The sequence below is a fragment of the Dasypus novemcinctus genome, chromosome 21 (genome assembly GCF_030445035.2).
Source record: "Dasypus novemcinctus isolate mDasNov1 chromosome 21, mDasNov1.1.hap2, whole genome shotgun sequence".
Lineage (NCBI taxonomy): Eukaryota > Metazoa > Chordata > Mammalia > Cingulata > Dasypodidae > Dasypus > Dasypus novemcinctus.
This window is the reverse complement of record NC_080693.1, coordinates 85908010-85934175: the sequence shown is the minus strand read 5'-3', so window position 1 is coordinate 85934175 and position 26166 is coordinate 85908010. Positions and strand designations below refer to the sequence as shown.

Below are 26166 nucleotides of genomic sequence, written 5' to 3'. Positions count from 1 at the left end.
GGCCAAAATACATTGGGAAGTAAAATGCTTTCTTTGGCCCAAATGTAACAGCAATATTTAATCATTTTCTTTTTATCCTTTCCCTTAGTCCCATCATTATCGGTCCAATGTATCAGCATCCTCCCTAATGGACTATCTGGAGGCATGTCCCGGGGGACCCAACAGGTACCCCCTTTCCTCCTTTCCTGGTCGCCCGCCCCTATTCCCCATTCTGCGACTTGTCCGGGTTTCTTTCTCTCAAACCTTTTAGCTTCGCCCGTCTCTGGCCCTTTCCCTTGCGGGAGAAGGGAAACACGAATGGAGACCCCGCACTCGCCTCGTGCAGCATGTGCACATCCACGCACACACAGCCGGCCCCAGACTCATCAGAGCTTCCCGCCACCAGGCAGTGCTTAGTCCCCTTTCCTTACCTTGGCCGGTGCACAGGGCTTCCTGGTCACTGAGAGGCGGGTTCTCCCTTCCCCTTTCCTCGTCCGCTGTCAGCAGATCCCGGCGTCTGGTCCCGGGTCCTTGCAGCTGTCAAAGGGGGGCCCCGGCGGAGTCCGAGACCGCAGTCAGCGGGCGCGCCTTCCCCTCGCCCGCCCGGGGGTTCCCCTCCGAAGCTTTGGGTCCCGGGCGAGCCCCCAAGGCTGCACCTGTAAGAAATCAAAAGCTCACCTCACTGCGGAGGAGAAAATAATTTTATTAATGTTCTTGCAAGAACGGGCGCTCACCTGGGCAAAATGGCCGGTGCACCAAACAACAAGCAACAGTGATATTTATACCCTAAACCCAACTCACAGGCCCCGCCCCTGCTCCCCACTGATTGGGTACTGCAGGGGTCACAGCCTAGGCGGGAGCGCTGACTCACTTTCCCGGTTCCGCTCTGATCCCAGCTCCCACGTTCCCTACACTCCAGGGGGCTGGGTGGGCTCAGCACCGCTTTCACCCCGGCCCCGCCCCCAGCGCTCACCATTGGCCCTCCCTGCTCTAGCCCCGCCCCCAGCACTCACCATTGGCCCTCCCTGCTCTAGCCCCGCCCCCAGCACTCACCATTGGCCCTCCCTGCTCTAGCCCCGCCCCCAGCACTCACCATTGGCCCTCCCTGCTCTAGCCCCGCCCCCAGCACTCACCATTGGCTCTCCCTCATTTCCGTGCCACTTTTCAAATTTTTGGCGGCCAAAGCCGCTGGAACCCCTGCCCTCCCTCCTCCAACAGCAGGGCCGGCTCCAGCTTCCCTTCATGAAAATTAAACTTGACCCTTTCCCACATATGCCTATTATCATATTGAGGAATTTTCCTTCGATTCCTATCTTTTGAAGTGTTTTTTATCAAAAAAGGATGGTGGATTTTGTTGAGTGCCTTTTCTGTGTCAATTGAGATTATCATGGTTATTTTACCTTCAGTTTATTAAAGTGGTGTATTATGTTGATTGATTTTATGTTGAACCAGCCTTGCATACCAGGAAGAAATCCCACTTGGTCGTGATATATAGGTCTTTTGATATGTGGTTGGATTCAATTTGCAAGTATTCTATTGAGAATTTTTGCATCTATGTTCATTAGAGAGATTGAGCTGTAATTTCCTTATCTTGTAGTATCTTTATCTGGCTTTGGTGTTAGGGTGATGTTGGCTTCATAAAATGTGTTCGGTAATTTTCCCTCCTCTTCAACACTTTGGAAGAGTTTAAACAGGACTGGTGTTAATGCTTTTTGAAATGCTTGGTAGGATTCACCTGTGAAGCCATCTGGTCCTGAACTTTTCTTTGCTGGGAGATTTTTGATGATGGAGTTAATCTCCTTAAATGCAATTGGTTTGCTGAGTTCTTGTGTTTCCTGTAGTGTCAGTGTCAGTTGATTGTGCATTTCTAGGAATTTGTCCATTTCATCTAGATTGTCTAGTTTGTTGGCACACAGTTTCTCATAATATCTTCTTATGATTCTTTTTATTTCTGTGGGGTTAGTCCTAACTTTCCTCTCTGTCACTTCTGATTGTAATTTTTTTTTTAAGATTTATTTCTCTCCCCTTACCCCCCTCCTCCCCCCCCCCACTGTCTGCTCTCTGTGTCCATTCTCTGTGTGTTCTTCTGCGTCCACTTGCATTATCTGGCAGCACTGGGAAACTGCGTCTCTTTTTGTTGCACCATCTTGCTGCATCAGCTCTCTGTGTGTGTGGCATCACTCCTGGGTGGGTTGTGCTTTTCTCATGCAGGGTGGCTCTCCTTGCAGGGTGTACTCCTTGTGCGTGGGGCACCCCTACATGGGGGACACTCCTGCGTGGCAGGGCACTCCTTGAGTGCGGCAGCACTGCGCGTGGGCCAGTTTACCACATGGGTCAGGAGGCCCTGGGGATCGAACCCTGGACCCTCCATATGGCAAATAGATGCTGTATCAGTTGAGTCATGTCTGCTTCCCATTTCTGATTGTATTTCTTTGCACCTTCTCTCTTTTTTTTTCTTTGCTAGTCTAGCTAGGGGGTTGTCAATTTCATTGATCTTCTCAAAGAACTAGCTTTTGGTTTTGTTAATCTTCTCTATTTTTTGTTGTTCTCAATTTCATTTATTTCTTCCCTAATCTTTATTATTTCTTTCTTCCTGCTTGCTTTGGGATTGGTTTGCTGTTCTTTTTCTAGTTTCTCTAGTTGTTCAACTAAGTCTTTATAATGATGTGAGGGAGTGTTGATGTCTCCAATGATTATTGTAGAGCAGTTTCTCTCTCCCTTCAGTTTTGCCAGAATTTATCTCATGTATTTTGGGGCAACTGTTTTGGTGCATTGATATTTATGACTTCCTGGTGGATTATCCCTTTTATTAATATTTAATGGCCTCTGTATCTCTTATAACTTTTTTGCACTTAAAGTCTGTTTTGTCTGATATTGGTATAGCTACCCCAGTTCTTCTTTGGTTACTATTCGCGTGGAGTATCTTTTTCCAACCTTTCACTTTCAGCCATTTTGCATCCCTGGGTCTAAGGTGAGTTTCTTGTAGGCAACATATGGATGGATTGTGGTTTTTTGTTTGTTTGTTTGTTTTATCCACTCTGTCAGGCCTGTATCTTTTTATTGGGGAGTTTAATCCATTCACATTCAACGATATTAATGTAAATTCATTCTTTACTTCCATCATTTTATTCTTTGATTTTCATATGTCGTATCTTATTTTTGCCTGTCTTTTTCTCTTTTGGTTATCCTTTCCGCTATTCTTTCTTCTATACTCTCCTCCAAACCTGTCTCTCCTGTCTTTTTCTTTTAGGTTCTAAGACTTCCTTTAATATTTCCTGCAAAGGCGGATTTTCTTTTGCAAACTCTGTTTGTTTGTGAATATTTTATTCGTATTTGAAGAACAATTTTGCTGGATAAAGACTTCTCGGCTAGCAGTTTTTCTCTTTCAGTATCCTAATTGTATCATACCACTATCTTCTTGCCTCCATGGTTTCTGAAGAGAAAATCTGCACTAAGTCTTACTGGGCGTCTCTTGTACATGATACATGATACTTTGCTTCTCCCTTGCTGCTCTCAGAATTTTCTCTTTATTTTTGACATATGACATTCTGAGTAGTATGTGTCTCAGAGTAGGTCTATTCAGATTTATTCTGATTGGAGTATGGGGCACTTCTTGGACATGTAAGTTCATTTCTTTCATAAGAGTTGTGAAAATATCAGCTATGATTTCTTCAAATACTCTTTCTGCCCCCTTTCCCTTCTCTTCTCCTTCTGGAACTCCCGTGACATGTATGTTGTTACCTTTTGTGTTGTCATGCAACTCCCTGAGTCCCTACTCCATTTTTTTCCATTCTTTTCTCTCTTCAATTTTAGCTGTTCTGTCTTTGGTATCACTTATTCTTTCTTCTATCACTTCAAATCTGCTGTTGTATGCCTCTAGTTTGTTTTTTATCTCACCTATTGTGTCCTTCATTCCCATGAACTCTGTTACTTTTCTGTTCAGGATTTCAAATTCTTCTTTGCACTCGCTCAATGTCTACTTGACGTCATTTATCACTTTAACCGTACTGTCTTTCAACTTATTAATCTGATTTTAGGAATTTGTGCATATCTCGCTGATTACTTCTCTCAAATCCTATATCTCCTCTGGGTTTTTGATATATTCCTTTTCTTGGGCCATGTTTTCTATTTTTTTAGTATGGCTTCTAATTTTTTTGCTGATGTCTAGGCATCTGATTTGTATGTAGTTTACTCAGATGCTCGATTTGTTTCTCTTTTGTAGGGATTTAGTGGCAGCAGGCTGTGTGTTACCACCACTCTTTGATTCTTGGCTTAACCTTGATTTTTAGGATTGTCCTGTTTGTTGCTCAAAACTGGGCATTGGACCCAGTAATTGGTTGTAGACTTGCTTCCTAGGGCCTTGGGAAGGGAGACTACAGAGGCCAGAAAAAGTCTCTCCTACTTATTTTTTTTTTTAAGATTTATTTATTTCTCCCCTCCCCCACCCTATTGTCTGTTCTCTGTGTCCATTCACTATGTGTTCTTCTGTGTCCACTTGTATTCTCATCAGGTGGCACTGGGGATCTGTGTCTCTTTTTGTTGTGTCATCTTGCTGCGTCAGCTCTCCGTGTGTGTGGCACCACTCCTGGGCAGGCTATGGTTTTGCGTGGGGTGGCTCTCCTTGCGCAGGGACTACTCCTTGTGTGGAGGGCACCCTTACACAGAGGCATCCCTGTGTGGGCTGGCACTCCTTGCACACAGCAGCACTGCACGTAGGCCAGCTCACTACGCAAGCCAGGAGGCCCTGGGTATCGAACCCTGGACCTCCTATATGGTAGGTGGATGCTCTATCTGTTGAGCCACCACCGCTTCCCTTCTACTAATTTTTGATTTGCTCACGTGCACTTCCTCGGTCTTCCAGCAGATCGCGATCTTTGGCAGCTCTCAATGCAGTGTTGCATCACAGACGGGATCGCTGTGCTAGAGTTTCCCGTCTGGGGGCTAGGAGCCTTGTAATTCAGACTTTCTCTGAGGCTGTTCTCCAGCCTTCTCTGGCAGCCCCCTCCCTTTTCCTGGCTAGGAAATAGTTCCACTCCCCTCCGGATCCTCAACAATCAGTCCCAGTTAGTAGAGAAGGAGATTGGGAAGGTCGTGTATCTTTAGCCCCTTGCGGGCTCCTAAGCCAAACAGTGGTGCAGCCCCCCGCCTGGAAGGGCCCCTGGGACCCAGCAGCCCAGGTCATGAGTCAAAGCCGAGTCAGCCTAGCTGTGCTTCTCTCTCCCCTTTCTCGGAGTGGTGATCCCTGGAGCCCCCTGTCTGTAGCCACAGGCCCAGCGGCCTGAGAATTCTGAAGAGTCTTCAGTTGGGGAGGGTGTGGCGGCACCCCCTGGTTCCCGCTCACAGTCCTGTGGTCGTGGCTCCCCTCCTCTGTCCCTCTCTCCTCTGGGCAGTGCCCAGCCTTCGCCTGGTGTCCTAAACCCTAGAAGATCTTTTTCCAGGCTGTTTCAGCTTGTCCTCTAGTTATTTTTCTGGAGTAGAAGAGAGTCCCATATCTTTCAAGTTTGCCATTTTCCTGGAAGTCTGTGATTTATTTTGTCTCTGCTCTGATCATGTTATTTCCTTCCTTCTGCTTGCCTTGGGTTTATTTAGTTTGCTATTCTATTTCTATTTGTTCCAGTTATTATTTGAGATCTTTCTTCTTTTTTAAGAGGAAGTTAACGTTACATCTCATTTAACTGTAAGTACTGTGGATTTAAATAGACACATGTAGCTAATGACTATCATATTGGACAGTGCAGGGTTGCAGAGAACACTTAGAAGTACAGTCCCATTTGTTTATGGCAGAAAGGAGTTTTATATTTAGCGTAGCCTATAATAATAGGGAAGCTGTGGCTGCCTGGAATTTTGGAGAAAAGCTTAGACCATGGTAGAAAGGTGGAGAGAGGAAGTCATGAGTTCATTCGAAACAGGAGCTGAGTTCAGAGGGAAGTCGATACTGGGAGCAAAGGGAGATGATACTGGATTGGTAAAGCCCCACGGTAAACAGAAAGAAAATGTATGAAAATATGACTTGTCTAGTGAGCTATGGTCTATTTTGGAGAATGATTCATGTGTACTAAAGAAGCATATGTGTTCTGCTGGTGGTGGTGAAGTGTTCTATATGTGCTTTAGGTCTCGTTGGTTTGTAGTATCATTCAAGTCTCCTATTTCCGTATTGATTTTCTGTCTAGATGTTCTACATCATTATTAAGTGGTGTATTGAAGTCTCCAACTATTATTGTAGAAATATCTATTTCTCCCTTCAGTTCTGTCCGTTTCTGCTTTGTATATTTTGGGGTGCTGTAATTAAGTGCATTTATATATATAAAGACTTATTTATTTCTCTCCCCTTCCTGGGGCCCCCAGTCTGCTTGTGTCTTGTCAGTGGCATGGGGAATCTGTGTCTCTTTTTGTTGCGTCATCTTGCTGCATCAGCTCTCCCTGTGTGCGGCGCCATTCCTGGGCAGGCTGCGCTTTTTTTCACGTGGGACGGCTCTTCTTCAGGGGGTCCCCTACGCGGGGGACCCCCTGCAGGGCAAGGCACTTCCCAGGCGCATCAGCTCTGCGTGTGGGCCAGCTCACCGCAAGGGGAGGAGGCCCTGGGTTTGAACCCTGCACCGCCCATGTGGCAGACGGAGGCGCTGTCAGGTGAGCCACGTCCGCTTCCCAGCTGTATGGTTTTAAATAAAATTACTTAGTAAGCTCACAGAAAAGTTATGCAGAAAGCACCGCGTTCGACAGTCCGGGCCCCGCCGCCCGGTTTCTCCTGGGGCCTCTTGCCTCGTCACCCCCGAGCCAGCGCCGCCAGCCGCGACCCCGACCCGGCCTGGCTCCTGCTGGGGCCGCTTCCGCCCACGAGCCGGGGCTTCGGGCGTTTTCATTCGGGCAGCAGCGACTCGGCAGGAGGTCGCCCCCCGCCCCGCGCCCTGCTCCCGGGTCCTCGAGCTCGGGCGGCGCAGCTCCGGGCTCCCCGCGTTGAGACCTCCCGGGGGCGGCCCCGACCCCCGCCCCAGCCCGGCAGGGCGCGGCCCCTTCGCGGCGGGCCACGGTTTCCGGGGGACGCGTTTGCCGACGCACCGCGGGCAGCCCGGACCGCCCTGGCGGGCACTTCCGGCGGCCCCGGCGCGGAGCCATGGGCCGGGTGTGGGCCCCGCGGCGGCCCCGGCGCGGCGCGGGCGGTTAGCGGCGCGTGGGGCCCGCAGCGCGGCCCCGAGTCGCAGCCCCCGGCGCGGGCAGGGCCGGCCGCAGCAGCGCGGAGCCGGAGCGCGGGGCCGCCCCCGCCGCAGGTCAGTGGCCCGCGGGGTCTTGCGGGAGCGCGCGCCGCCCGCGGCCGCCCGCCGTGGGGCTCCCGCCCCTCGGGCAGAGCCCCCGGGAGCCCGCGGCCCGCGCCCGCCCGCGCCCCTCTGCGACGATGAGGCTTCCTGGCGCGCGGGAGCCCAGACCCGGCCGGCTAGACGCCTTCGTGCCGCTTTGGCGGGGACTTAGGTGACCCTTGTGTGTCTTGACAGTTTCCCAAAACGCCCAGCCAAGCGCCGGGCCCTTGGTCACCTTTAAACGACGAGCCCGGGCTGTCGGCCCCTGCGTGGGGCTTGGGGAGCCGTCGTGCTCTCCTCTGGGCCTGTTCCTGGGGTACCCCACCCCGGAACGTGTCTTGGCCACCACTTAGTACGTGGCTTCTTGGGAAGGATCGTCCCAACGCGGTTGACTGGCCGGACCTTAAGATAAGTCAGAGGAGAGTCTCTAGCTTTTTTCTCACCCTCGCTCTGGGCCGAGAACCCCTTCAGCGCCTCCTGAGACCCCGGGGAAGGGCAGGGGGCCCTGCCTCAGTGGGGGTCCCAGGAGCCTTTCTCGCCTCGGGTTTCCATTTAAGGCTCTTCTGTCGGGGACAGGCACCGGCCAGGCCATTCCATTCACTCTTCCCATGGGTCCTCCAGGCAAATGCTTTGACCCCCTCCCCAGGTGAGGGGCCGAGGCCCACGGACGTCGAGCGTCCCCCGCGTCCGCTTCAGCAGGTACCAGTCGTGGTGCTGTGGCTTCCAGTCCCTTCGCGCCCGCCTGCGGGGCTCCGGAGTGGCCCTGAGAAGAGCTGGCCCCACCTGGGTCTGCGCCCGTGCCTCAGGCCCCCGCGGCCGGGCCGAGCCTCACTGCCCTCTCCCCTCCAGCGCGGCGACGATGCCAAAGCTGCAGGGCTTTGAGTTCTGGAGATGCACCCTGGGAGGGGCCCGGCACGTGGTGGCCCCCATGGTGGACCAGAGCGAGCTGGCCTGGAGGCTACTGAGCCGCCGCCACGGGGCCCAGCTCTGCTACACCCCCATGCTGCACGCCCAGGTCTTCGTCCGCGACGCCAACTACCGGAAGGAGAACCTGTACTGCGAGGCGTGCCCAGAGGACCGGCCCCTCATCGTGCAGGTGCGCGGCCCTGGCCAGAATGCCAGGCTTACGGGCCCTGCGTGGACAGCGCTTGCCAGTTGGGGTGCTGGGAGGGTACGGGGCGTGTGGAATTCTGCAGTCCAGCAGGGACACCCAGTGGTCAGGGTTGCGGCCGTGAGCGGCCCTCAGGCCACCCTGAAGACAAGCCCCTTGTCTGGGAGCCACCTCAGGCTCTCGGCCAGTGGGCAGCCTGGTGAGGTGGCCGTTTGCAGCCCTGACATCTCCCCTGTGCTGGCTCAGACGTGCCACGGCCCTTTATCAGAGTGGCACCTGATGCTAAGCGTCAGCGGGGGCGCTCCGTGCTGCCTAGAGCAGAAATGCTGCGACCCCGCGGCCCCTCCTGGGGGCACGGCCTGCCCTGCGCTAGCGCCGTCCTGCTGGAGTGTGGGTAGGACAGGACGCGCTCTATGGCCACGCCCCTTTGGGTCACATCCGAGCCTCTCGTGGCTGCAGGGCTGAGGCGGAGCAGGGCTCAGGGCCGGGCCTGCTCTCCCGTCTTTCCCAGTTCTGTGCCAACGACCCAGAGGTGTTCGTCCAGGCGGCCCTGCTGGCCCAGGATTACTGCGACGCTGTCGACCTGAATCTGGGCTGCCCGCAGATGATAGCCAAGAGAGGTGGGTGCATGTCCGGGACCTGTGGCCAGGGGCAGGCTGCCCTGGGTGCGGGTGGTCCTAGCCCTGCCCCTGCCCACCCGGCCGAGCCCCAGCTCCCACCCCTTCTGGGGACAGCGTCCTCTGGCTCTCGGGGTGGCCTGGGCAGTGACTTGGCTTTTCTCTGGGAAATCACAAGCTGCATCTGGAAGCGTGATTGGCTGGAAGGAGACCCCGGTTTCCCTCTCACACTCTTCCTGAGCAGTTGCCCCCCGCCTCGGGCTTGCCCCTCCTTCCTCATTGGGACCCCAAGTCGTTGCTGGCTGGTCTGGAGGGGGGGCGTGGGTGTTCCATTGACCTCCCCTCCTGGGTCCCGAGCTGGCGCAGCTGCAGGGTACAACTGTGTAGCCAGTGTCACCCCCTTGCTCCCTGCTGCTTCCGGGGACCTGTGTAGCCAGCACTTGGTGAGACCCTGGCCCGGTGGTGACACCCACCACTGGCTGGCCCCACTGCAGGAGGCGTCGGGGTCCGTGGGGGCCGGCCTGGGCGGGAGGCTCCTGGCCTCGAGGGGGAGGCGCCTCTGCAGCCGGCCGGGTCGTTTCCAGGTCACTACGGCGCCTTCCTGCAGGAGGAGTGGGATCTGCTCCAGAGGATGAGTGAGTGTGCCACCTGGCCCTGGGGGTGCAGCGGGGGCCAGCGGGGGCCCCCAGGACAGCCTGTGGGGCTCACGCACCCAGCCACCTGCTCGGTACCCAGGAGAGGGGCAGGGCTGGCAGAGGACCTGGGGGTGTGCCCTCCCCACTGGAAGTACACCAGCCTTGGGGTCCCTGTCCTGCCCCAGACCCTCCGGCCAGAGACCCCGACAGTGGGTGCCCTGCACTCCGCCCTGGGGGGGGCCAGACACTCACATGTTGACCCCGCGCTAGCCTCACGAACCCGTGAGGACACAGGAAAGGTGGCCGGCACTGCCCAGCAGCCCGGGCCACCAGGCCAGGGGTGACAGCCGCATAGGGGCTTGGCTGTGGGTCCCCCCGACCTCAACAGCCTCCCACCCCCCCAGTCCTGCTGGCCCATGAGAGACTCTCTGTCCCCGTCACCTGCAAAATCCGCGTCTTCCCAGAGATTGACAGGACAGTGCAGTACGCCCAGATGCTGGAGAAAGCCGGCTGCCAGGTGAGGGGCCGCGGGCTGCGCAGACCCCAGCACTGCCCCAGCGAGGCCCTGAGGCCCGAGCCCCCCTCAGCCCCCAGGCCCCCCTCACCAGCTGGTGCGTGCCGCCTGGCCCCACCAGGCAGCACTTCCGAGGAGTTTCTGCTGTGAACAGAATCAGCCTGTGGCCGCAGCAGCCCTCCAGCCCGGCAGCGCCTGGCCTCTGCGGCGTCTGCTGCTTTCTCCCAAGCTGAGGGGCGGCGACAGCCCTGAGCTGGCTCCCCCGGAGCTCGCCCTCCAGGGCGGAGGACACCAAGCAGGCTGCGAGGGAAGGCTGGTGGAGGGCAGGCGGGGGGGCGGCGAGGGGCAGGGGCGTGTGCACTGAAGAGCCGGGGCAGGAGCGTCTGCTGCTGCTGGCCGGGCAGAGCACGCTGAGGCCTGCCCATGCGGCACCCCCCTGGGTCTTGGGTCCTGGACGTCCCGTGGGACACTGCAGTCTGGCCCTGCCCTTGGCACCTTGCCTCTGGGCGCTGCCTGCGGACCCCTGGACCGGGCTGGCCTGCTAGGTGGGAAGCCTGTGGGCCCGAGGCGCGGGGGGCGCGAGTCTGGGCGGCTGGCTGACGGCCATCCGCTACATCCTAGCTGTTGACCGTGCACGGGCGCACCAAGGAGCAGAAGGGGGCCCTGTCAGGCCCGGCGTCCTGGGAGCACATCAGGGCCGTACGGTGAGCGTGGGGGGGGCAGGACCGCAAGAACAGGCCCTGCCCTGGAGGGGGGGCGCTGCCCCGGGGGGGGGGTCATGGCGGAGGGAGGACAGTGCCCGTGCCTCCTGAGCCTGCGCCACCCGCTCCCCACAGGAAGGCTGTCAACATCCCCGTGTTTGCCAACGGGAACATCCAGTGCCTGCGGGACGTGGAGCAATGCATCCAGAGCACCGGGGCGCAGGGCGTCATGAGCGCAGGTGGGGCCTGGGGGGGCGGGGCCTGGTAGACTGTGGGAGGGGCCAGGTGCAGGGGTGGGGCCTGCTACGGGGGTGGGGGCTGGGGGAGGAGCCTGGTACAGGTGGGAGGGGCCAGGTGAGTGGGGCTGGTGCAGGAGGTGGCTGGCAATCGCGTGGGGCCTGGTGCAGGCAGGAGGGGCCGGGTGCAGGGGCGGGGCCTGCTATGGGGCCTGGGAGCGGGGCCTGGGGTGGGAGGAGCCTGGGGGGCCTGGGGTAGGGGAAGGGCTGGGTGGGAGGAGGGGCCTACTGCGGGGGGGGGGGGCTGGGGCTGGGGGGAGGAGCCTGATGTGGGGGGCCCGGTGTGGTGGGAGGGACCTGGTGCAGGGGGGCCCTGCTATGGGGGCCTGGGTCGGGAGGAGCCTGATGGGGAGGGGCTGGGTGCAGGGCGGGGGGGGGGGGCTGGGTGGTGGTGAGGGCCTAGTACAGGTGGGAAGGGCCAGGTGTGGCACCGCCACCCCCCTCACCCCCACGCCCCGCCTTGCAGAGGGCAACCTGCACAACCCCGCCCTGTTTGAGGGCCGCAGCCCGGCCGTGTGGGAGCTGGCCGAGGAGTACCTGGCCATCGTGCAGCAGCACCCCTGCCCCCTCTCCTGCGTCCGGGCTCACCTCTTCAAGCTGTGGCACCACACGTGAGTAGCTCCCTCTGGCGGGGGCTGCAGCCTCGTCGACAGACCTGGGGCGGCCAGCGCGGAAGGCGGGGATGGCTCTTTCCGCCCTGGAGGTTTTTGGAAGTCGGGCAGGGGCCGGGCCCAGGAGCCGTGACGGGCGTCTGTCTCAGGCTGCAGGTGCACCAGCAGCTCCGGGAGGAGCTGGCCAAGGCGAAGACCCTGGAGGGTGTGAGCGCCGTGAGCCGCGAGCTGAAGCTGCGCTGCCAGGCAGGCCACGGGCTCAGGGAGGCGGGGCTGGCGCAGGGGGGCGGGCCGCGCCTGTGACCCTGGGGCCCGGGCCTTGCAGGAGGACGCGTCCCGGCAGCTGGAGGGCGAGGAGCCGGCAGGCGGCCTGCCCTTCTTCCACTGGGTCTGCCAGCCCTACGTCCGCCCAGGGTGAGCCACGGCCGCGCCTGCGCTGTCCCCTCCCCATCAGGCCAGGCTCCTGCTCCTTAGCAAGCGGGAAGAGAAGGGGCGTGGGGGGCCCAGGGAGGGAGAGCACAGCGGCCCCCGCGGCCTTGGGCCTGAGCCACCTGGACCGGCAGGCAGGTGGGCTCGGCGCCCACAGCCCTGCCCTGCCCTGCCGTCCCCTCAGGCCCGGGGAGGGGAGCAAGGAGAAGGGTGTCTGCAGCCGGCGGGCCCTGGAGAGCGGTCGCCCGGACGTCCTGTCCAAGAACAAGCAGAAGAAGCAGCTGCGGAACCCCCGCAAGACCTTCGACCCCTCGCTGAAGCGTAAGCCCCCAGCCAGGTGGGCCCGGGAGGCCAGCAGGGCGTCCCCCCCCGGGGTCCCTGTCCTCATCGGGCCACACCCCTTCCCAAGCCACAGCCACCACCCCGACGGGCCGGGGGAGGCCGGGGCCAGCGCAGACCCTGCAGGGCGCGCCAGGTGGTCTGAGGGGCGCAGCCATGGCCCAGCCTCCCCACAGCCCGCTGGGCAGGGGCCCTGCACCCCGTCCTCACCCCCAGCCCCTCCAGCAGCCCTGACGCATCCCTTTGCCCCCAACCCCAGATACTCTGAGGCAGCTGTAGAGAGGCAGGAAGGGGGCTGGAACTCTGCTGCTTTCTTGCTTCTTGTTGCATTTGTGGGACGCCTGGACCCCTCTGGGCAGATGAGACCCCTGCTGCCCTCGGCCACGGGGTCCGTTCCCACTGGGCTCCCCCAGCTCGTCCACTCTTGTTGCTTCCCAGCAGGAATGTGCCCACTGCATCCTGCCCCGTGTCTTGCCCACTGCGTCCTGCCCCCCTGCGTCCTGCCCGCTGCGTCCTGCCCCGTGTCCTGCCCCGTGTCCTGCCCACTGCATCCTGCCCCCTGCCTGCTGCGTCCTGCCCCGTGTCCTGCCCACTGCATCCTGCCCCCTGCCTGCTGCGTCCTGCCCCCTGTCCGCTGCATCCTGCCCCCTGCCTGCTGCGTCCTGCCCACCCTGGCTCCCCTCTTTCAACCAAACACCTCTTTCTTCTAGCAAAATATGCCAAGTGCGACCAGTGTGGAAACCCAAAGGTGAGAGGCCTTCTGGGCTGCTTGCAGCTGGCAGCTCAGAGTGGGCCCCGGGCCCAGAGAGGGGTGCGCCGCGGGCCCTGCCCAGCCATGCAGCCTCCTGGGAACGCTGCCCAGAGCCCCGACGACGGCGGTGGGCTCTGCCCGGGTCTGAAGGAGCAGGTGGCGACGCTCGGGTCGGGGCCCACCCTGCAGCGGCTCCCAGTCGGCCTTGGCCAGCCCTGGCTACGCGGTTCTCGGCTTTGGGAAGGGGCGGTAAGCGCGGGCTCGCGGCTCTCCTTTGTCAGGGCAATCGATGCGTGTTTAACCTGTGCCGGAGCTGCTGCAAGAAGAGAGCCTTCAAGGAGACTGCGGACTGCCCAGGTGCGGGGACGGCGCTCCCAGCCGCGCAGCCGCCCGCGCCGTGGCCTGCAGCCGCCTGAGCCCCGGGTCTCCTCTTGCTCCGCAGGTCACGGACTGCTCTTCAAAACCAAACTGGAGAAGGCTCTGGCCTGGCAGAGGGAGCAGCCTGGGCGGCAGGAGCCCCAGCAGCCCGGGCCGGGGGGCCTGGGGGGCTTCCCGGGGGTCGTGGGCAGCGCCCGCGCCTGAAGGGCCGCCAGGACGCGGCTTGGCCGGGGAAACGTCTCTTACTCAGGGAACCTCCTGTGTCTCAACAAGGAAGGGTCGGCACCCCCGCCAGGGACACTGCCTCGGCTTGCCGGCTCCTGGCCGGGCCTGCCCTCGCCACAGTGTCTGCTTCAGAAACGAACAATAAATCTTCTCAGAGACGCACGTGCACGGCTGGGACGGGGTGGGACCTCTGCCCTGGGGCTGGGCCCAGAAGGTCCCTGCTCGAGGCCTCGAGGCGCCCACGCCCCCTCAGCTAAGGCTGAGACCTGCACCCGCCAGGGCGGCAGGCTTGAGGGAAGGTGGCGTCCAAAGCCGGGTGCAGCACGGGAGCTGGGGTTCGGCGGGGAGACCTGTTTGGGAGCCCCAGTGGAGCTGTGGTCAGCACCTCCGGGATGCTCCAGGCCCCTCGCCCTCGCCGCCTGCGCCTGCTCAGAAGCACAGGGAGGGTGCTGTTGGCCCACCTGCGGTCCCCCTGCCCCAAGGGGGCCATTCCCCCACCCCCACCAGAGCTGCAACGTCCCAAAGCCTGTCCGAACCGCCCCTTGAAGGAAAGCACAGCAGAGTTTTCAGCCTGTTCTTTAATGGACTAAAATTTCAACAACTCATCTTTGACCCCAAACAGTGTGGGAACAAGGTGGCGGCTGGGAGTTGGGGCCTGGGGCGCTGTGTGCTCTGGCTGGGGGGTGGGAGCCAACCTGGCCAGGGCTGAGAGCGGCCATGGGCGAGGCGGGGTCCAGCGGCCGGGCCCCCGAGGAGCCGCAGGGTGGCTGGTGCCGAGCCTGGTCTCCGCTGGGGCGGGGACAAGCCAAGCGCGTGCGGGAGCCTGGCGCCGCGTGCTCACATGTTGGTGCTCATCCGGGACTGGCTGTTGGCGGGCGTAAGCTCCCCCTGGCTGCCCTCGCGGGGTGGGGACTGGACAGACACGCGGCTAAGGGGGGTGGCCTGGCCAGGGGGGCGGCCCCGGCCCCTCCCGGCCACGCCCACTCACCTTGACGTGGACCTGGTTGCGCAGCACGGCCGCCCGCAGGATCATGGCCTTGGCGCGGCGCTGGAACTCCTTGCCCATCAGGAGGGACTTCTCGAAGGTGGTGCTGCGCTGGTCCACGTCGCGGGCGTACAGGATCTGCGGGCAGCGTGGGGTCAGCAGGCCAGGCCCCCCGGGCCCAGGTCCCGGCCCGCCCAGCAGCCCCCGGCCCCCGCAGCCCCCACCTTGCTGTGGGAGTCGATGCGGGCGTTGATGAGCCCCTCCAGGATCAGCTGTGTCAGCTCGTCCTCCAGGGCGGCCACGGTGGTGTTGAAGGCTGTGGCCATCTTGCGCATGTCGGCGGACACGTAGGGGCTGAAGTACTGCGGGGCAGGGGGGCGGTCAGCATGTCGGGCCCCGGGCGCCGCAGGGCAGCGCGCGCCCCGCTGCTTACCTGGATAAGGGCCTCGGGCGCTGCAGGGCAGCACATGCCCCGCTGCTTACCTGGATGAGGGCCCGGTTCCGGATCTGGGTGTAGAGGGTCCTGACGTGGGGGGCCAGGTACATGTCCAGCAGCAGGTTGTCCTGGGGTGGAGAGTGGGTCAGGGCCGCCCACCCGTGCCCCTGCCCGCTGCCCCCGGCCGCTGCTCACCTTCACCTCGTCCAGCATCTTGAGGCAGGAGGCGTACCTGGACTCGTAGAACTTGAAGATGACGTCACGCACCTGGGGCTCCAGCTCCAGGAACAGCTTGAAGGAGCTGCAGGGCGGGTCTCAGATGCAGCCCACCTTGCCCTCCCTACCCCGCACCGCCAAGGGACACGGGGCCCCTGGCCGCCCCCCACCCACCTGCTGGAGATGACGTTGCGCTGCAGCTCCTGCCGGTCAAAGGTGGCCAAGGCGCACAGGCCCCCGTAGACGGCCACGTTGCTGGGAGACAGGAGCTGAGGGCGAGCGGAGGAGCGCGTGGAGAGCAGAGACGGGGGAGGGGGGGGAGCCGCCAGCCGGCCCGCGGCCCACTCAGAAGGCGCTGGGGCCCCCCAGGACGCCTCACCTCAGGGAAGTCGCAGTGGTCGAAGGAAGCCAGCAGGAAGCACTTGGCGGCCTGCTTGTACTTGCGCGCAGCCAGCTCCGCTAGGCCTGGAGAACAGGCAGGCGGAGGGGGAACCCACGGGGGTCAAGACCACGGGCCCCGGGAACCTGGCGCCACAGGGGGCCCACCCACTCCAGCAGCCGGGAGGCCCCGGGGAGCTTCGGGCCAGCACCGTGCGGGGCCGTCGCGCCTGGACCTAGAGCTGGGCAGGCGTCGCCCGTGGCCAGGGCAGCCACCCTCCGTGCAGAGCAGCGCCGCACAGGGCCACCCCTGCCCCGTGCTCACCTGCAGCGCACTTGAGCTTGGTGAGGATGGCCTGAGTCTGGCCGTCGCGCTCCCCGCGCTGCTGCAGGGGGAAGGGCACGCGTGAGGCACCTCTGTCGCCCCTGCTGCTGTGGGTCCAGGCAGCCTCGGGGGGGCAGGAGGCGAAACCCACCCCGGGCGTGAGGGGCAGCAGGGGTTGGACAGCGCCGGGGAGGGGAGTCCCGGGGACGGGGTCCTGGGAGCTGCCCCAGAGGAGGTGGGCGGGCAGCTGGCGCCCGTTACCTCGGCGATCTCCGGGGTGGACTCGGCCTTGCTGACGTAGCTCAACACGTGGGACCAGTTCTGCAAGTAGACGCTAACCTGGTGGACAGCAGGCGCCTGAGCCAGGCCAGGCCCGCCCCGCCCCGCCCGCCCGCCGGCCCCCGCTGGCCCGCCGCCCACCTTGATGACGTTGAGGCACATGTTGATGACGTGCTTGGCGCTGGTGCAGTAGTCGCGGGCCCGGGAGTAGCACTTGAGGGCGTTGCTGAGGTCCCCGCAGTCGAGGTAGTGGTCGCCCAGGTCGTCGTGCCCGCGCCGGATGCTCTCCTTGATGGAGTTGCCCTTGTAGTTCTTCAGGTCCGTGTCCAGCTTCTCCAGCTTCAGCAGTGCCTTCTTGCGCGTGGCCTCCACCCAGGCCGCGTCCAGAGGCGGGGGCTCCACGCCGCTCTCGGGGACGCCGTCGGGGCCGCTCTGCAGCTCTCTGGGGGAGGGCCTGGCTGTCAGGCCTTCCCCGCCCGGCTGTGGCCTGTCCTCGCCCCCCACCCGGAGGCCCCGGGCCGGCAGGGAAGCCCAGAGGAGGCTGCAACTGCACGGGCGCTCTCCCAGGGTCAGGGAAGACCCCCACGGAGAAGCCGGGAGGGGGCACGGAGGCCTGCGCGCCCGGTGCCGGGGGAGGAAGGCCTGGCCTCTGTCATTCTCTCCCAGCGAGGAGCGCCCCGCCCCGCCGCAGCCCCAGCCCCACCTGGTGGCCTCCGAGAGCTTCCGGTGGACGTCCTCGTACATGTCCACGTTGAAGGTCCTCTGCACGAAGGACAGGGCCATCTTCAGGGCCTCCACCCGCAGCGGGGGGCAGTGGTCGGCGATGAACTGCAGCCGCTCGATGCGCATCAGGCCGCTGTAGCTGGCCGCGTACTGCTCCAAGTCCTGGGGCGATGAGGAGGGAGACGGGCAGAGCTCAGGCACCCGGGACCCCATGCCCAGGTAGGCCCAGGACCCAGGGATGGTGGGGCAGCTGGGGCCTCTGAAGGGAGCCCTGCACACAGGGGCGGCCCTCACTGCCGCCTGCCCGTACGCCAACAAACCGGCCACTAGAAACCGTGACAGCTTCGAGGTCAGGAGGGTCCCTGGGGAAGACGGGCCCAGCGGCTGGGCGCAGAGCGGGGTCCGGCCCGACGCAATCCATACCAGGGTGGGGTTCTCCACCACATAGTTGACGTCGGGCGCGTTCTGCGGGTCCTCCTGGGGGTCCACGTCGATCTGCATGGGCTCCACCGCCCCCTGCAACGAGGGGCACCTTGGCACCTTGGCTGGGGGCTGCTCGGGGAGGGCCGCAGAGCCCCTCACCGGCGCGGTCCTCGAGCGTGCCTCTCGGAGCAACCCCCCGCTCGTGTCGCCAGCGCCAGCAGGTCGGGGAGGGGGCTCCTCACGAGACTCAGGCACACGGAAACCTGGTGCCCGTGTCCCTAATCGCCCATCTCTGGAGGGGGAAGGCGGACGTCGGAGGCCCAGTTCCACGGCGACCCCGAGGGTCCCCTACGCATCCTGAGGCGGCCTCCTCCACACCACAGAGGAGACGCAGCGCCACCGTGGCCCCCGAGGCAGGAGGGCCTGGCCGCCGCCTCGCCTCGGAACCTGTCCCGGCGGTGCCGGGGCGGGAGAGGGGCAGGGGGCGGCCCCGGGGCAGGCGCGGGGGGCCGGGGGCTGGGTCGGCCGCCCCGCGAGGCCCGGCCTCCTCCCCCTGCTCCTGGCTCTGCGGGGCCTGGGCAGGGCGGCGGGCGCCGCCGGGAGGTACCTCGTAGAGCAGCGTACAGGCCGAGAGGCTGGCGCTCAGGCTGAAGTCGCCGGCCGTGCCGGGCAGGAGCAGGTCTGACCTGCTGCTGTGCGGGCCGCGGCCCAGATCAGTCACTGACGAGGAGGCCGAGCTGGGGGCCGAGCTATCCCTCATCCTGGCCTGCCTGTCTGCACCCCCCGACCCTGACACAGAGCTGGCTGGCTGCTGGGGGAGAAAGAGCGTTAGCGGCGGCGGGAGCGCGCCCCGCGCGCCGACGCGGGGACCAGGCCCGGGCCGCGCGCCCGCAACGGCCCCGGCAGCCGCCAGTGGCGCGGGGCAGGGGGCGCGCCCCGGCCCCTGGCCCGGCCCGCGGGGCAGCGCCGCCCGGGCGCCGGGCCCGGCGAGCCCGGCCGCCGCTCCGCGCCCCCGGCCCGGCCCGGCCCCGGCCCCGGCCCCGGCGGGCGGCGGGGACGCGGAGGGGCGGCCGGCGGCCCGGCCCGCGGCGCGTTACCTGCAGGTTGAACACCTGGACCGGCAGCGGCATCTTCCACCCCGCCGCCGCCGCGCCGCCGTCCGCTTCCGGGTCAGCGCGGCCGCCGCTTCCGGGGCGCGGCGTCGGGGCGGGAGCGGCTCTTAAAGGGGCCGCCGCGCGCCCGCCTGCGGCTCCGGCCGAGCCCGCCGCGCTCGGCGCCGGGGGTCGCGGCCGCCGCCGGGGGTCGCCGCATGAGCCGGGCGCGGGGCGCGCTGTGCAGGGCCTGCCTGGTGCTGTCGGCGGCCCTGGCCGCGCTGCTGCTGCTGCCACTGCCCCTGCCCCGCGCGCCCGCCCCGGCCCAGCCGGCCCCCGCGACCCCCGCGACCCCCGCCCCGCCCGCCGCCCACCCGCGTCTGCGGCCCGACGACGTCTTCATCGCCGTCAAGACCACCCGCAAGAACCACGGGCCGCGCCTGGCGCTGCTGCTGCGCACCTGGGTCTCCCGGGCCCGACGGCAGGTGGGGCTCGCTGACCCGGACCCCCGGGACCCCTGGAGCCCGGCCACGCCACCCTCCCGCCTGGGGCCCCGCGCCGGCTCAGGGGTGCCCGCCAGCGTGGCGCCCGCCCTGGGGCCCGAGCCACTAGGCCCATGTCGGAGCGTGGGCCCCTCCTCTGAGCCCTGGGACCAGGCTCCCAGCCCACCCCCTGAGCCCCGGGTTGGGGGCAAGACCCCACCAGGTTCTCCCTGCTGATCCAGGGCGGAAACCGCAGAAACTCGTCTAGCCGGGCTAGGCCAGAACAACCAGGACCCCTCCCCTGCCTCCGCACCTGACGGGGACCCCTCCCTCCCTCTCTCCCTTCCCCCTTTCCCCTCCCCACACCTCCCGGGGACCCCTTCCTCACCTCCTGCACCTGACTGGCTCGGGCACAGTAGGGGCGCGGGGCCCCCTTCCTCCCGAGGCCCCCCCTCAGAAGCTGGGTGCCGCCCCGGGCTGCCCGGGAAGCCCCTGTGCCTCACTGAGTCACTCCCCCCCCCAGACTTTCATCTTCACGGACGGGGAAGACCCCGCGCTCCAGCTCTACGGAGGTGAGTGTCTCCTGCCAGCCAAACCCCGTCCCCACCTTGGCGTGCACCCCAGCCCCTTGTCCCCAGCGCAGCAGCCTCAGCCGCCCCCAGGGGTAGACACAGCAGCACTGGGAGGTCGAGGGACCTGGTGGCGCCAGGGGCGGGTCCAGCGCCCAGCCCCTCCCCCAAGGAAGCCCAGTGTGGAACGCGGGTGGGGGTCCCACCTCGCCCACGTGACGCCAGCTCTGCCCTCGCGAGGGGTCACCAGCGGGGTCAGTCGGGCGAGGGCCAGCCTGGGGCTCACAGCCACTGGACAACCACATTCTGCCATGGACCCCGGGGTCCGCCGGGCAGGGACCCCTCCCCCATGGCGCTGACCCTCACGAAGCCCCCCCCCCCCCCCCCCCCCCCCGCCTCCTCCCCACAGGCAGCCACGTCATCAACACCAACTGCTCGGCGGTGCACACGCGCCAGGCCCTCTGCTGCAAGATGTCGGTGGAGTACGACAAGTTCATCGAGTCGGGGCGCAAGTACGTGACCCCCGTAGCCCTGACGCGCACGCGCCAGGTGCATATCCCCCTACCCCCGTGTGCCGGTGTGCAACGCTCACACACCCTGTTAGGGACTGGTCCCGCCTCGCCAGGGTGCGCAGGACCCACCGCCCCTGGGATGAGACGACACTTGGACGGGGCCTGGGAGACGCCGGGAGCCAAGGTGCCCGACCACCCCAGGGGCTCTCGTCGAGGCGGCGGGGGTCCTTGGATGCCGAGGAAGCCGGAGGCGGAAAGAGGAAGCCGCGGGGAGCGGCAGGCGCTGGACGTCAGCGGAGCCCAGAGGGAGAGGAGGAGACGCCGCCATCGCATCTCCAAGGGACAGAAGTGCCAGGGAACCCCGAGGTGGCCGGCCAGAGGGCCCCGGCCTGCGCGGAAGCCTGCCCTGCAGCCTGGGCCGCCGGCCCGAGGCGCCCGCTGCCGCGCTGAGCCGCGTGTGGTATTTGTTTTAGCAGCTGAGAAACAAAGATAGTTTCTGGTACTAAAAGGCAGGGTGTTGCTGTTATGAACACGTAAAACGTGGGAACAGCTCTGAAGTTTGGTAATGGATAGGGATTGGAAAAGTTGTGGAGATTAGAGAGGAACGGCAGTTGGAGAGCAAGTTTACAGTGTCTTAGAGGATACGTATTTTTTCTTGAACAGACGGTTGGTAGAAACGTGGGCGCCGAAAGTGTTTGGTGAGGCTGTAGAGAGAAATGATGAATGTGCCACTGGAAGTTGAAGGAAAAGTGGTTCTTGTTACAACACGGCCGGGAAGTTGGCAAAATTGTACTCTGAAGTCCCTTTGAAAGCAGTGCCTGAAAGTGATGAGCTCAGGTGGCAGCTGAGGTTTCCCCCCAGAGCGGAAGGCGCGGCCTGGGGCGCGCAGAGAACACACGAGGGGAGGTTGGAGCTGAGAACTGAGCCCCCAAGCCCAGAGGGGCCGGCAGGTCGCGCGCTGGAGAACCCCGCGCTAGGCAGACGGTGCGCTGAGCTGGGCCGGAGCAGCTCAGTCGGGGACCCCCTGAGCTCCTGGGGAGCGAGTGTCCAGAGAACGGGGCTCTGCGGGAGGCTCAGCAGGACCGCCCTCGGCTGGCGCAGGCGTCGGGTCTGGGGTGCGGGCTCCCAGGAGGGCCTGCGGAAAGGGCTTTGGTGGCTCGGACCCTCTTTCTCTGCACACACAGCAGAAGGGGTCTCCACAAAACTCACATGAGCAGGGCGGCCGCCGGCCTGGCCCGGAAGGGATGGAGGAGGCCACGTGGAGGGAGAACGGCCTCGAGGGCAGGCCTGGCAAGCGGCGGCCGGGCCCAAAGCTCTCCTGGTCGAGAGCGGCCCCTTCACCCCCCCCCTCATCTGCTCTCTGTGTCCATTTGCTGTGTGCTCTTATGTGACTGCTTCTGTCCGTATCAGCAGCACGGAAATCTGTGTTTCTTTTTGTTGCATCATCTTCTTGTATCAGCTCTCCGTGTGTGCGGCACCATTCCTGGGCCGGTTGCACTTTCTTTGGTGCTGGGTGGCTCTCCTTACAGGGTACACTCCTTGCGCGTGGGACACCCCTGCGTGGCACGGCACTCCTTGCGCGCATCAGCACTGAGCATGGCCCAGCTCCACGTGGGTCAAGGAGGCCCGGGGTTTGAACCGTGGACCTCCCGTGTGGTAGGTGGACGCCTTGTCCGCTGGGCCAGTTCACTTCCCACCTAGCTGGTATTTGGCCTTTGTCCTTAGCGCTGCTCTAAAAGAGCTCTAAGCTTTGGGGGTGTCGTAGGGGCATGAACTTGTGGATCGTCGGGGCCCAACCCTGCTGAGGCTGTGACTGCCGTGGACGCCCTTGGAGGTGGTGCTGAGAACGGCCCTCGCGGGGTGCGCAGCCCCACGCAGCAGGGGTCCTTTGTGGGGGGGCCGCTGGGAGCAGCCAGGAGCAGGGAGTCCGCGGAAACGCAGGGAGAGGAGGCGGCGCTGCCGTGCGCACAGTCAGGTGACGGAGACGCCGAGGAAGCCACAGGGCCGGACCAGAAGGCGCCGCGGGCAGGAGCCGGCCTTGAGCCTGGGTCCGGCGCCTGACGGTTCCGTGGCTGAGCCCCCTGCTGCGCGGCTCCATTTTGGCAGCAAGGAACACGTGTCCACCCATGCGGGACGCCCACTGCCCGGGCCGGCCTGGCAGGGCCTCACTCACCACCCGGCCCCCAGGTGGTTCTGCCACGTGGACGATGACAACTACGTGAACCCGCGGCGCCTGCTGCGCCTGCTGTCCGCCTTCTCACCCAGCCAGGACATCTACCTGGGCCGGCCCAGCCTGGACCACCCCATCGAGGCCACTGAGAGGGTCCCGGGCGGCGGCACCGTGAGTGGGCCCACCCCAGGCCGGGCAGGGGCGGGAGGGCTGGGGGCCACCGCGGGGGTGGGCAAGGCGCTCCCGGGGGGGGGGGGGGGGGGGGGGGCTCAGCCGGCAGGGAGGGGCTGGGGCGGGGCCAGCAGGCGGCAGGGCAGGAGCCCCCACGCCCCCGAGGGAGACGCCCCGGGAAGCAGCCAGGGGCGGCCAAGGCCGACACGCAGCCGGTGCGGCGAGGCGGGCAGCGCTGACCGCGGCCCCGTCCCCAGGCGGCCACCGTCAAGTTCTGGTTTGCCACCGGGGGGGCCGGGTTCTGCCTCAGCAGGGGCCTGGGCCTCAAGATGAGCCCATGGGCCGGGTGAGTGGGGCGGCGCGGCCGTGGGGGCGGCGGGGCGGCGGGGGTGGGGGGGCGGCGGGGGTGGGGGCGGCGCGGCCGTGGGGGCAACGGGGGCAGCGGGGGGGGCAGCGGGGGGGGGCGGCGCGGCCGTGGGGGCGGCGGGGGGGTGGGGGGAGGCGGGGCTGCGGGGGCGGCGGGGCCACGGGGGGGGGGGGTGGGCTGGGCCGCGGGGGCAGCGGGGGTGGGGGGCGGCGGGGCCACGGGGGCAGTGGGGGGGGGGCGGCGCGGCCGTGGGGGCGGCGGGGGGGGAGGCGGGGCGGCGGGGGGGGGCAGCGGGGGGGGGGGCGGCGGGGCCGCGGGGGCAGCGGGGGGGGGGCGGCGCGGCCGTGGGGGCAGCAGGGGGGTGGGGGGCGGCGGGGGCAGCGGGGGGGGGGCGGTGCGGCCGTGGGGCGCTGACCGGCCCTGCCCCCAGCCTGGGCGGCTTTATGAGCACGGCCGAGAGGGTGCGGCTGCCCGACGACTGCACGGTAGGCTACATCGTGGAGGGGCTGCTGGGCGCGCACCTGCGGCGCAGCCCGCTCTTCCACTCGCACCTGGAGGACCTGCGGAAGCTGCCGGCTGACACCCTGCTCCAGCAGGTGGGGTCCCCCGCGGCCCCCTGCGGGTGAGGGTGGAGCAGGGTGGCCTCGGACCCCATGCCCCTGGGTAGGGGGCAGTCGGGAAGGCCGTGCAGGGCTATCTGGGGGTCCCCCCACCTGCAAGCTGGGGGCATAGGTCGGGGGTCGGAGGTGAGGCCTCACCCACCGGCTGCTTCCACAAGGGTCAGAGTCGTCCCCGTGAGGGCAGCAGGTGAGGGGGGCGTCGGCCCAAGGGCCTGAGGGTCCACAGGGTGGGCGGCAGGAGGGGTGCCGCCAGGGTGGGGGCGGACAGGGGTGCTGGAGAGGACATGGCCTGTGCTTCAGGATGGCCCTGACATGGCCAGAATCAGGGCAGGGCCATCCCTCACGGCCAGCGCCCCCACAGCCAGCACGTCCCCCTGGCCAGCGTCCTCATGACCAGCGCGTCCCCATGGCCAGCGTGTCCCCCACGGCCAGCGTCTCCATGGCCAGCGCCTTCATGGCCAGCGCGTCCCCACGGCCAGCGTCCTCATGGCCAGCGCGTCCCCACGGCCAGCGTGCCCCCCACAGCCAACACGTCCCCGTGGCCAGCGCCCTCACCACAGCGTGCCTCCCACGGCCAGCGCGTCCCCACGGCGAGCGCCCTCATGGCCAGCACACACGCTGCGTCCCCGGGAGCTTCCGGGAGCGGGAGCGTCTGCCTATGGCTTGGGGTGCTCGTCCAGGCAGGTGGAGCCCCGGGCCCCCTGGCCCTGGGGGCAGAGTGGCCCTCACCCCTGCCCACCCCACCCAGGTCACCCTGAGCTACGGGGGCCCTGAGAACCCACACAACGTGGTGACTGTGGCCGGAGGCTTCAGCCTGCAGCAGGACCCTACGCGGTGAGCGGGCGGGGGGCGGCCAGGCCCCCAGGAGCCCCGTGCCAACTGCCCCCTCAGCCCTGAGCCCCCTCCTTCCCTCGCCCCCCAGGTTCAAGTCCGTCCACTGCCTTCTCTACCCAGACACGGACTGGTGTCCCACGCGGCAGCAGGGCTGACCGCGGCCTGACCCGGGGGCCTCGGCCCCACCCCAGCCCGAGGAGAGGAGCCAGGCCCCTCCCACCACAGCCAAAGCCACGGCCACGGCAGCAGGAGAGCGGGGGGCTGGGGCAGTGCCGCCTGGGTGCCGTCGAGGAGCGTCCTCGGGCCCTGCAGGGTGCTGGCACCCCGTGCTTGGTGGGCCGGCCAGCTCTGGTGCTGCCCCCGGCGGGCCCTGGTGGGCAGGGGTCTGCCCACCCTGCCCCCATCTTCCCGCTTCCCTGGGGAGGCTGCGCGCTACCCGGACCCCTGCCAAATAAACTTGCTTTATCCATCCCTGACTGGTGCCGGCAGGTGGGGGTCGAGCCGGCACGCCCACCCAGGACAGCGCAGCCCTCGGCCCCGTTCGCTTTGTGGATCCAGAGCGGTGTGTGCCCAGCGGCCCCGCAGCGCTGCCGCCCCTCCGGGCGGGGGCTACTGGGCACGGGGCTCCACGGGCGGCGCTCCCTGGAGGCCGGGGGTCTGGCTGGGGCTGGCGGCGGCCCCCCAGAGGTTCAGCTCCCGTGCCCCGGGTCAGGGAGGCCACCGATGAGAAATGGTGCCCGGCAGGGTCCGTGGGAAGGTGTGGGCGGGGCCTACAGCCTGCACTCCTCCGGCGTGACAGCGGCGCGCGCGGTGTTTCTGTGTCGTGTTCTGTCCCCGCAGCTCAGTGCCCGGCTCCCAGCACCCATCTCTGCAGAGCCTCCCTGCACCCACAGCCGGTGGGGGCCATGGGCTCTCACTGCCGCCCCGTGGCCAGCACCCAGCTCCCCGCTCAGCCAGGCCACACAGTGGCTGGAGCAGGAGGAGGGAGGGGGCTGGGCGCTGAAGGCCAAGGAGGAAGGACCCCGCGGTGCCCCGAGCGCCGTCCCGCAGCTGACGCCTGCCGTGGCCGTGCAGGCCAGCAGGGCAGGGTGCGCCTGTGGAACCTTCTGGAAGAACAGGGCAGGCAGGGCCCCCACCGGGCAGGTGCTCTCAAGTGAGAATTAAAAGGTGCAGCAGTGCCCTCTGATGACGAGAACGTCCTGGGGACAGCGTGGTGGCGGAGCTGTGAGCTGCTGCTGAGCCTGGCCTGGGTAGCCAAGGGTATCCTGGCACCAGCAGCCAAGCCCACCTGACCCAGGCTGGGCAGTGCCAGGGCGGCCTGCTGCGCTGAGCAGGGGCCGTGCAGGGCCAAGCCCGGGGACCTCGAGCCTGCGAAAGGGGCTGGGACTGCGGCTCCCGCCAGCCCTCGCCGAGCTACGTGACGGCTGCGGGGCCCCTGGGGCCGGGCGAGCTGGCGCAGCATCTGCAGGGCTGGTCCCCGGGGGGCCCCTGTTCCAAAGGTGGGCGAGGCTGCCCGCTGCCTAGCTCGCAAGGCCGCCGGAAGGGGTCCTCGTGTCTCCGTGAAATCCCTGGCCTGCTGGGGACAGCCTCACAGCCCCAGCCCAGGGGTGCAGGACCGCCAGCAACCCCCCTGGCCCAAGCAGCGCACCCCACTCCGCGTCCCACAGGGCAGAGGCCAGCATGCGGGGCTCAGGGGCAAGTCCCTGG

At 65.2% G+C, this 26166-nt stretch overlaps 3 protein-coding genes across 9 annotated transcripts; 2 read left to right on the top strand and 1 right to left on the bottom strand.

Moving 5' to 3' along the window:
* The first annotated feature begins 7364 nt into the window (after nucleotides 1-7364).
* DUS1L (dihydrouridine synthase 1 like) lies at nucleotides 7365-14036 on the top strand. Of its 2 annotated transcripts, none has more exons than XM_071210852.1 (13): nucleotides 7365-8367; nucleotides 8894-9002; nucleotides 9584-9634; nucleotides 10039-10151; nucleotides 10770-10852; nucleotides 10985-11088; nucleotides 11612-11756; nucleotides 11906-12002; nucleotides 12082-12170; nucleotides 12370-12506; nucleotides 13235-13272; nucleotides 13557-13632; nucleotides 13718-14036. In XM_071210852.1, the coding sequence occupies exons 1-13, from the start codon at nucleotides 8131-8133 to the stop codon at nucleotides 13855-13857; spliced, it is 1419 nt and encodes a 472-aa protein (XP_071066953.1). In that variant the 5' UTR covers nucleotides 7365-8130; the 3' UTR covers nucleotides 13858-14036. The 2 variants fall into 2 exon arrangements, with proteins under 2 accessions (XP_071066953.1, XP_071066954.1); XM_071210853.1 differs by having other exon boundaries at nucleotides 8230-8367; nucleotides 8842-9002; nucleotides 9494-9634.
* Nucleotides 14037-14441: 405 nt separating this feature from the next.
* Nucleotides 14442-18821, bottom strand: GPS1 (G protein pathway suppressor 1). 5 transcript variants are annotated; one of them, XM_058284933.2, is made up of 14 exons: nucleotides 18741-18816; nucleotides 18251-18454; nucleotides 17644-17736; nucleotides 17201-17382; nucleotides 16639-16939; nucleotides 16480-16557; nucleotides 16219-16279; nucleotides 15895-15980; nucleotides 15690-15784; nucleotides 15495-15600; nucleotides 15347-15427; nucleotides 15088-15225; nucleotides 14867-15001; nucleotides 14442-14790 (listed from the first exon to the last, which is right to left on the bottom strand). In XM_058284933.2, the coding sequence occupies exons 1-14, from the start codon at nucleotides 18771-18773 to the stop codon at nucleotides 14716-14718; spliced, it is 1668 nt and encodes a 555-aa protein (XP_058140916.1). In that variant the 5' UTR covers nucleotides 18774-18816; the 3' UTR covers nucleotides 14442-14715. The 5 variants fall into 5 exon arrangements, with proteins under 5 accessions (XP_058140916.1, XP_058140918.1, XP_058140917.1 ...); XM_058284935.2 differs by having other exon boundaries at nucleotides 16219-16276; XM_058284934.2 differs by having other exon boundaries at nucleotides 18251-18451; nucleotides 18741-18814.
* A 68-nt stretch (nucleotides 18822-18889) lies between these two features.
* On the top strand, nucleotides 18890-24928 carry RFNG (RFNG O-fucosylpeptide 3-beta-N-acetylglucosaminyltransferase). 2 transcript variants are annotated; one of them, XM_071210854.1, is made up of 8 exons: nucleotides 18890-19219; nucleotides 19740-19788; nucleotides 20195-20297; nucleotides 22485-22638; nucleotides 22896-22984; nucleotides 23436-23601; nucleotides 24374-24459; nucleotides 24580-24928. In XM_071210854.1, the coding sequence occupies exons 1-8, from the start codon at nucleotides 18953-18955 to the stop codon at nucleotides 24623-24625; spliced, it is 960 nt and encodes a 319-aa protein (XP_071066955.1). In that variant the 5' UTR covers nucleotides 18890-18952; the 3' UTR covers nucleotides 24626-24928. The 2 variants fall into 2 exon arrangements, with proteins under 2 accessions (XP_071066955.1, XP_058140923.1); XM_058284940.2 differs by having other exon boundaries at nucleotides 18895-19219; nucleotides 24548-24928.
* Nucleotides 24929-26166: the final 1238 nt, after the last annotated feature.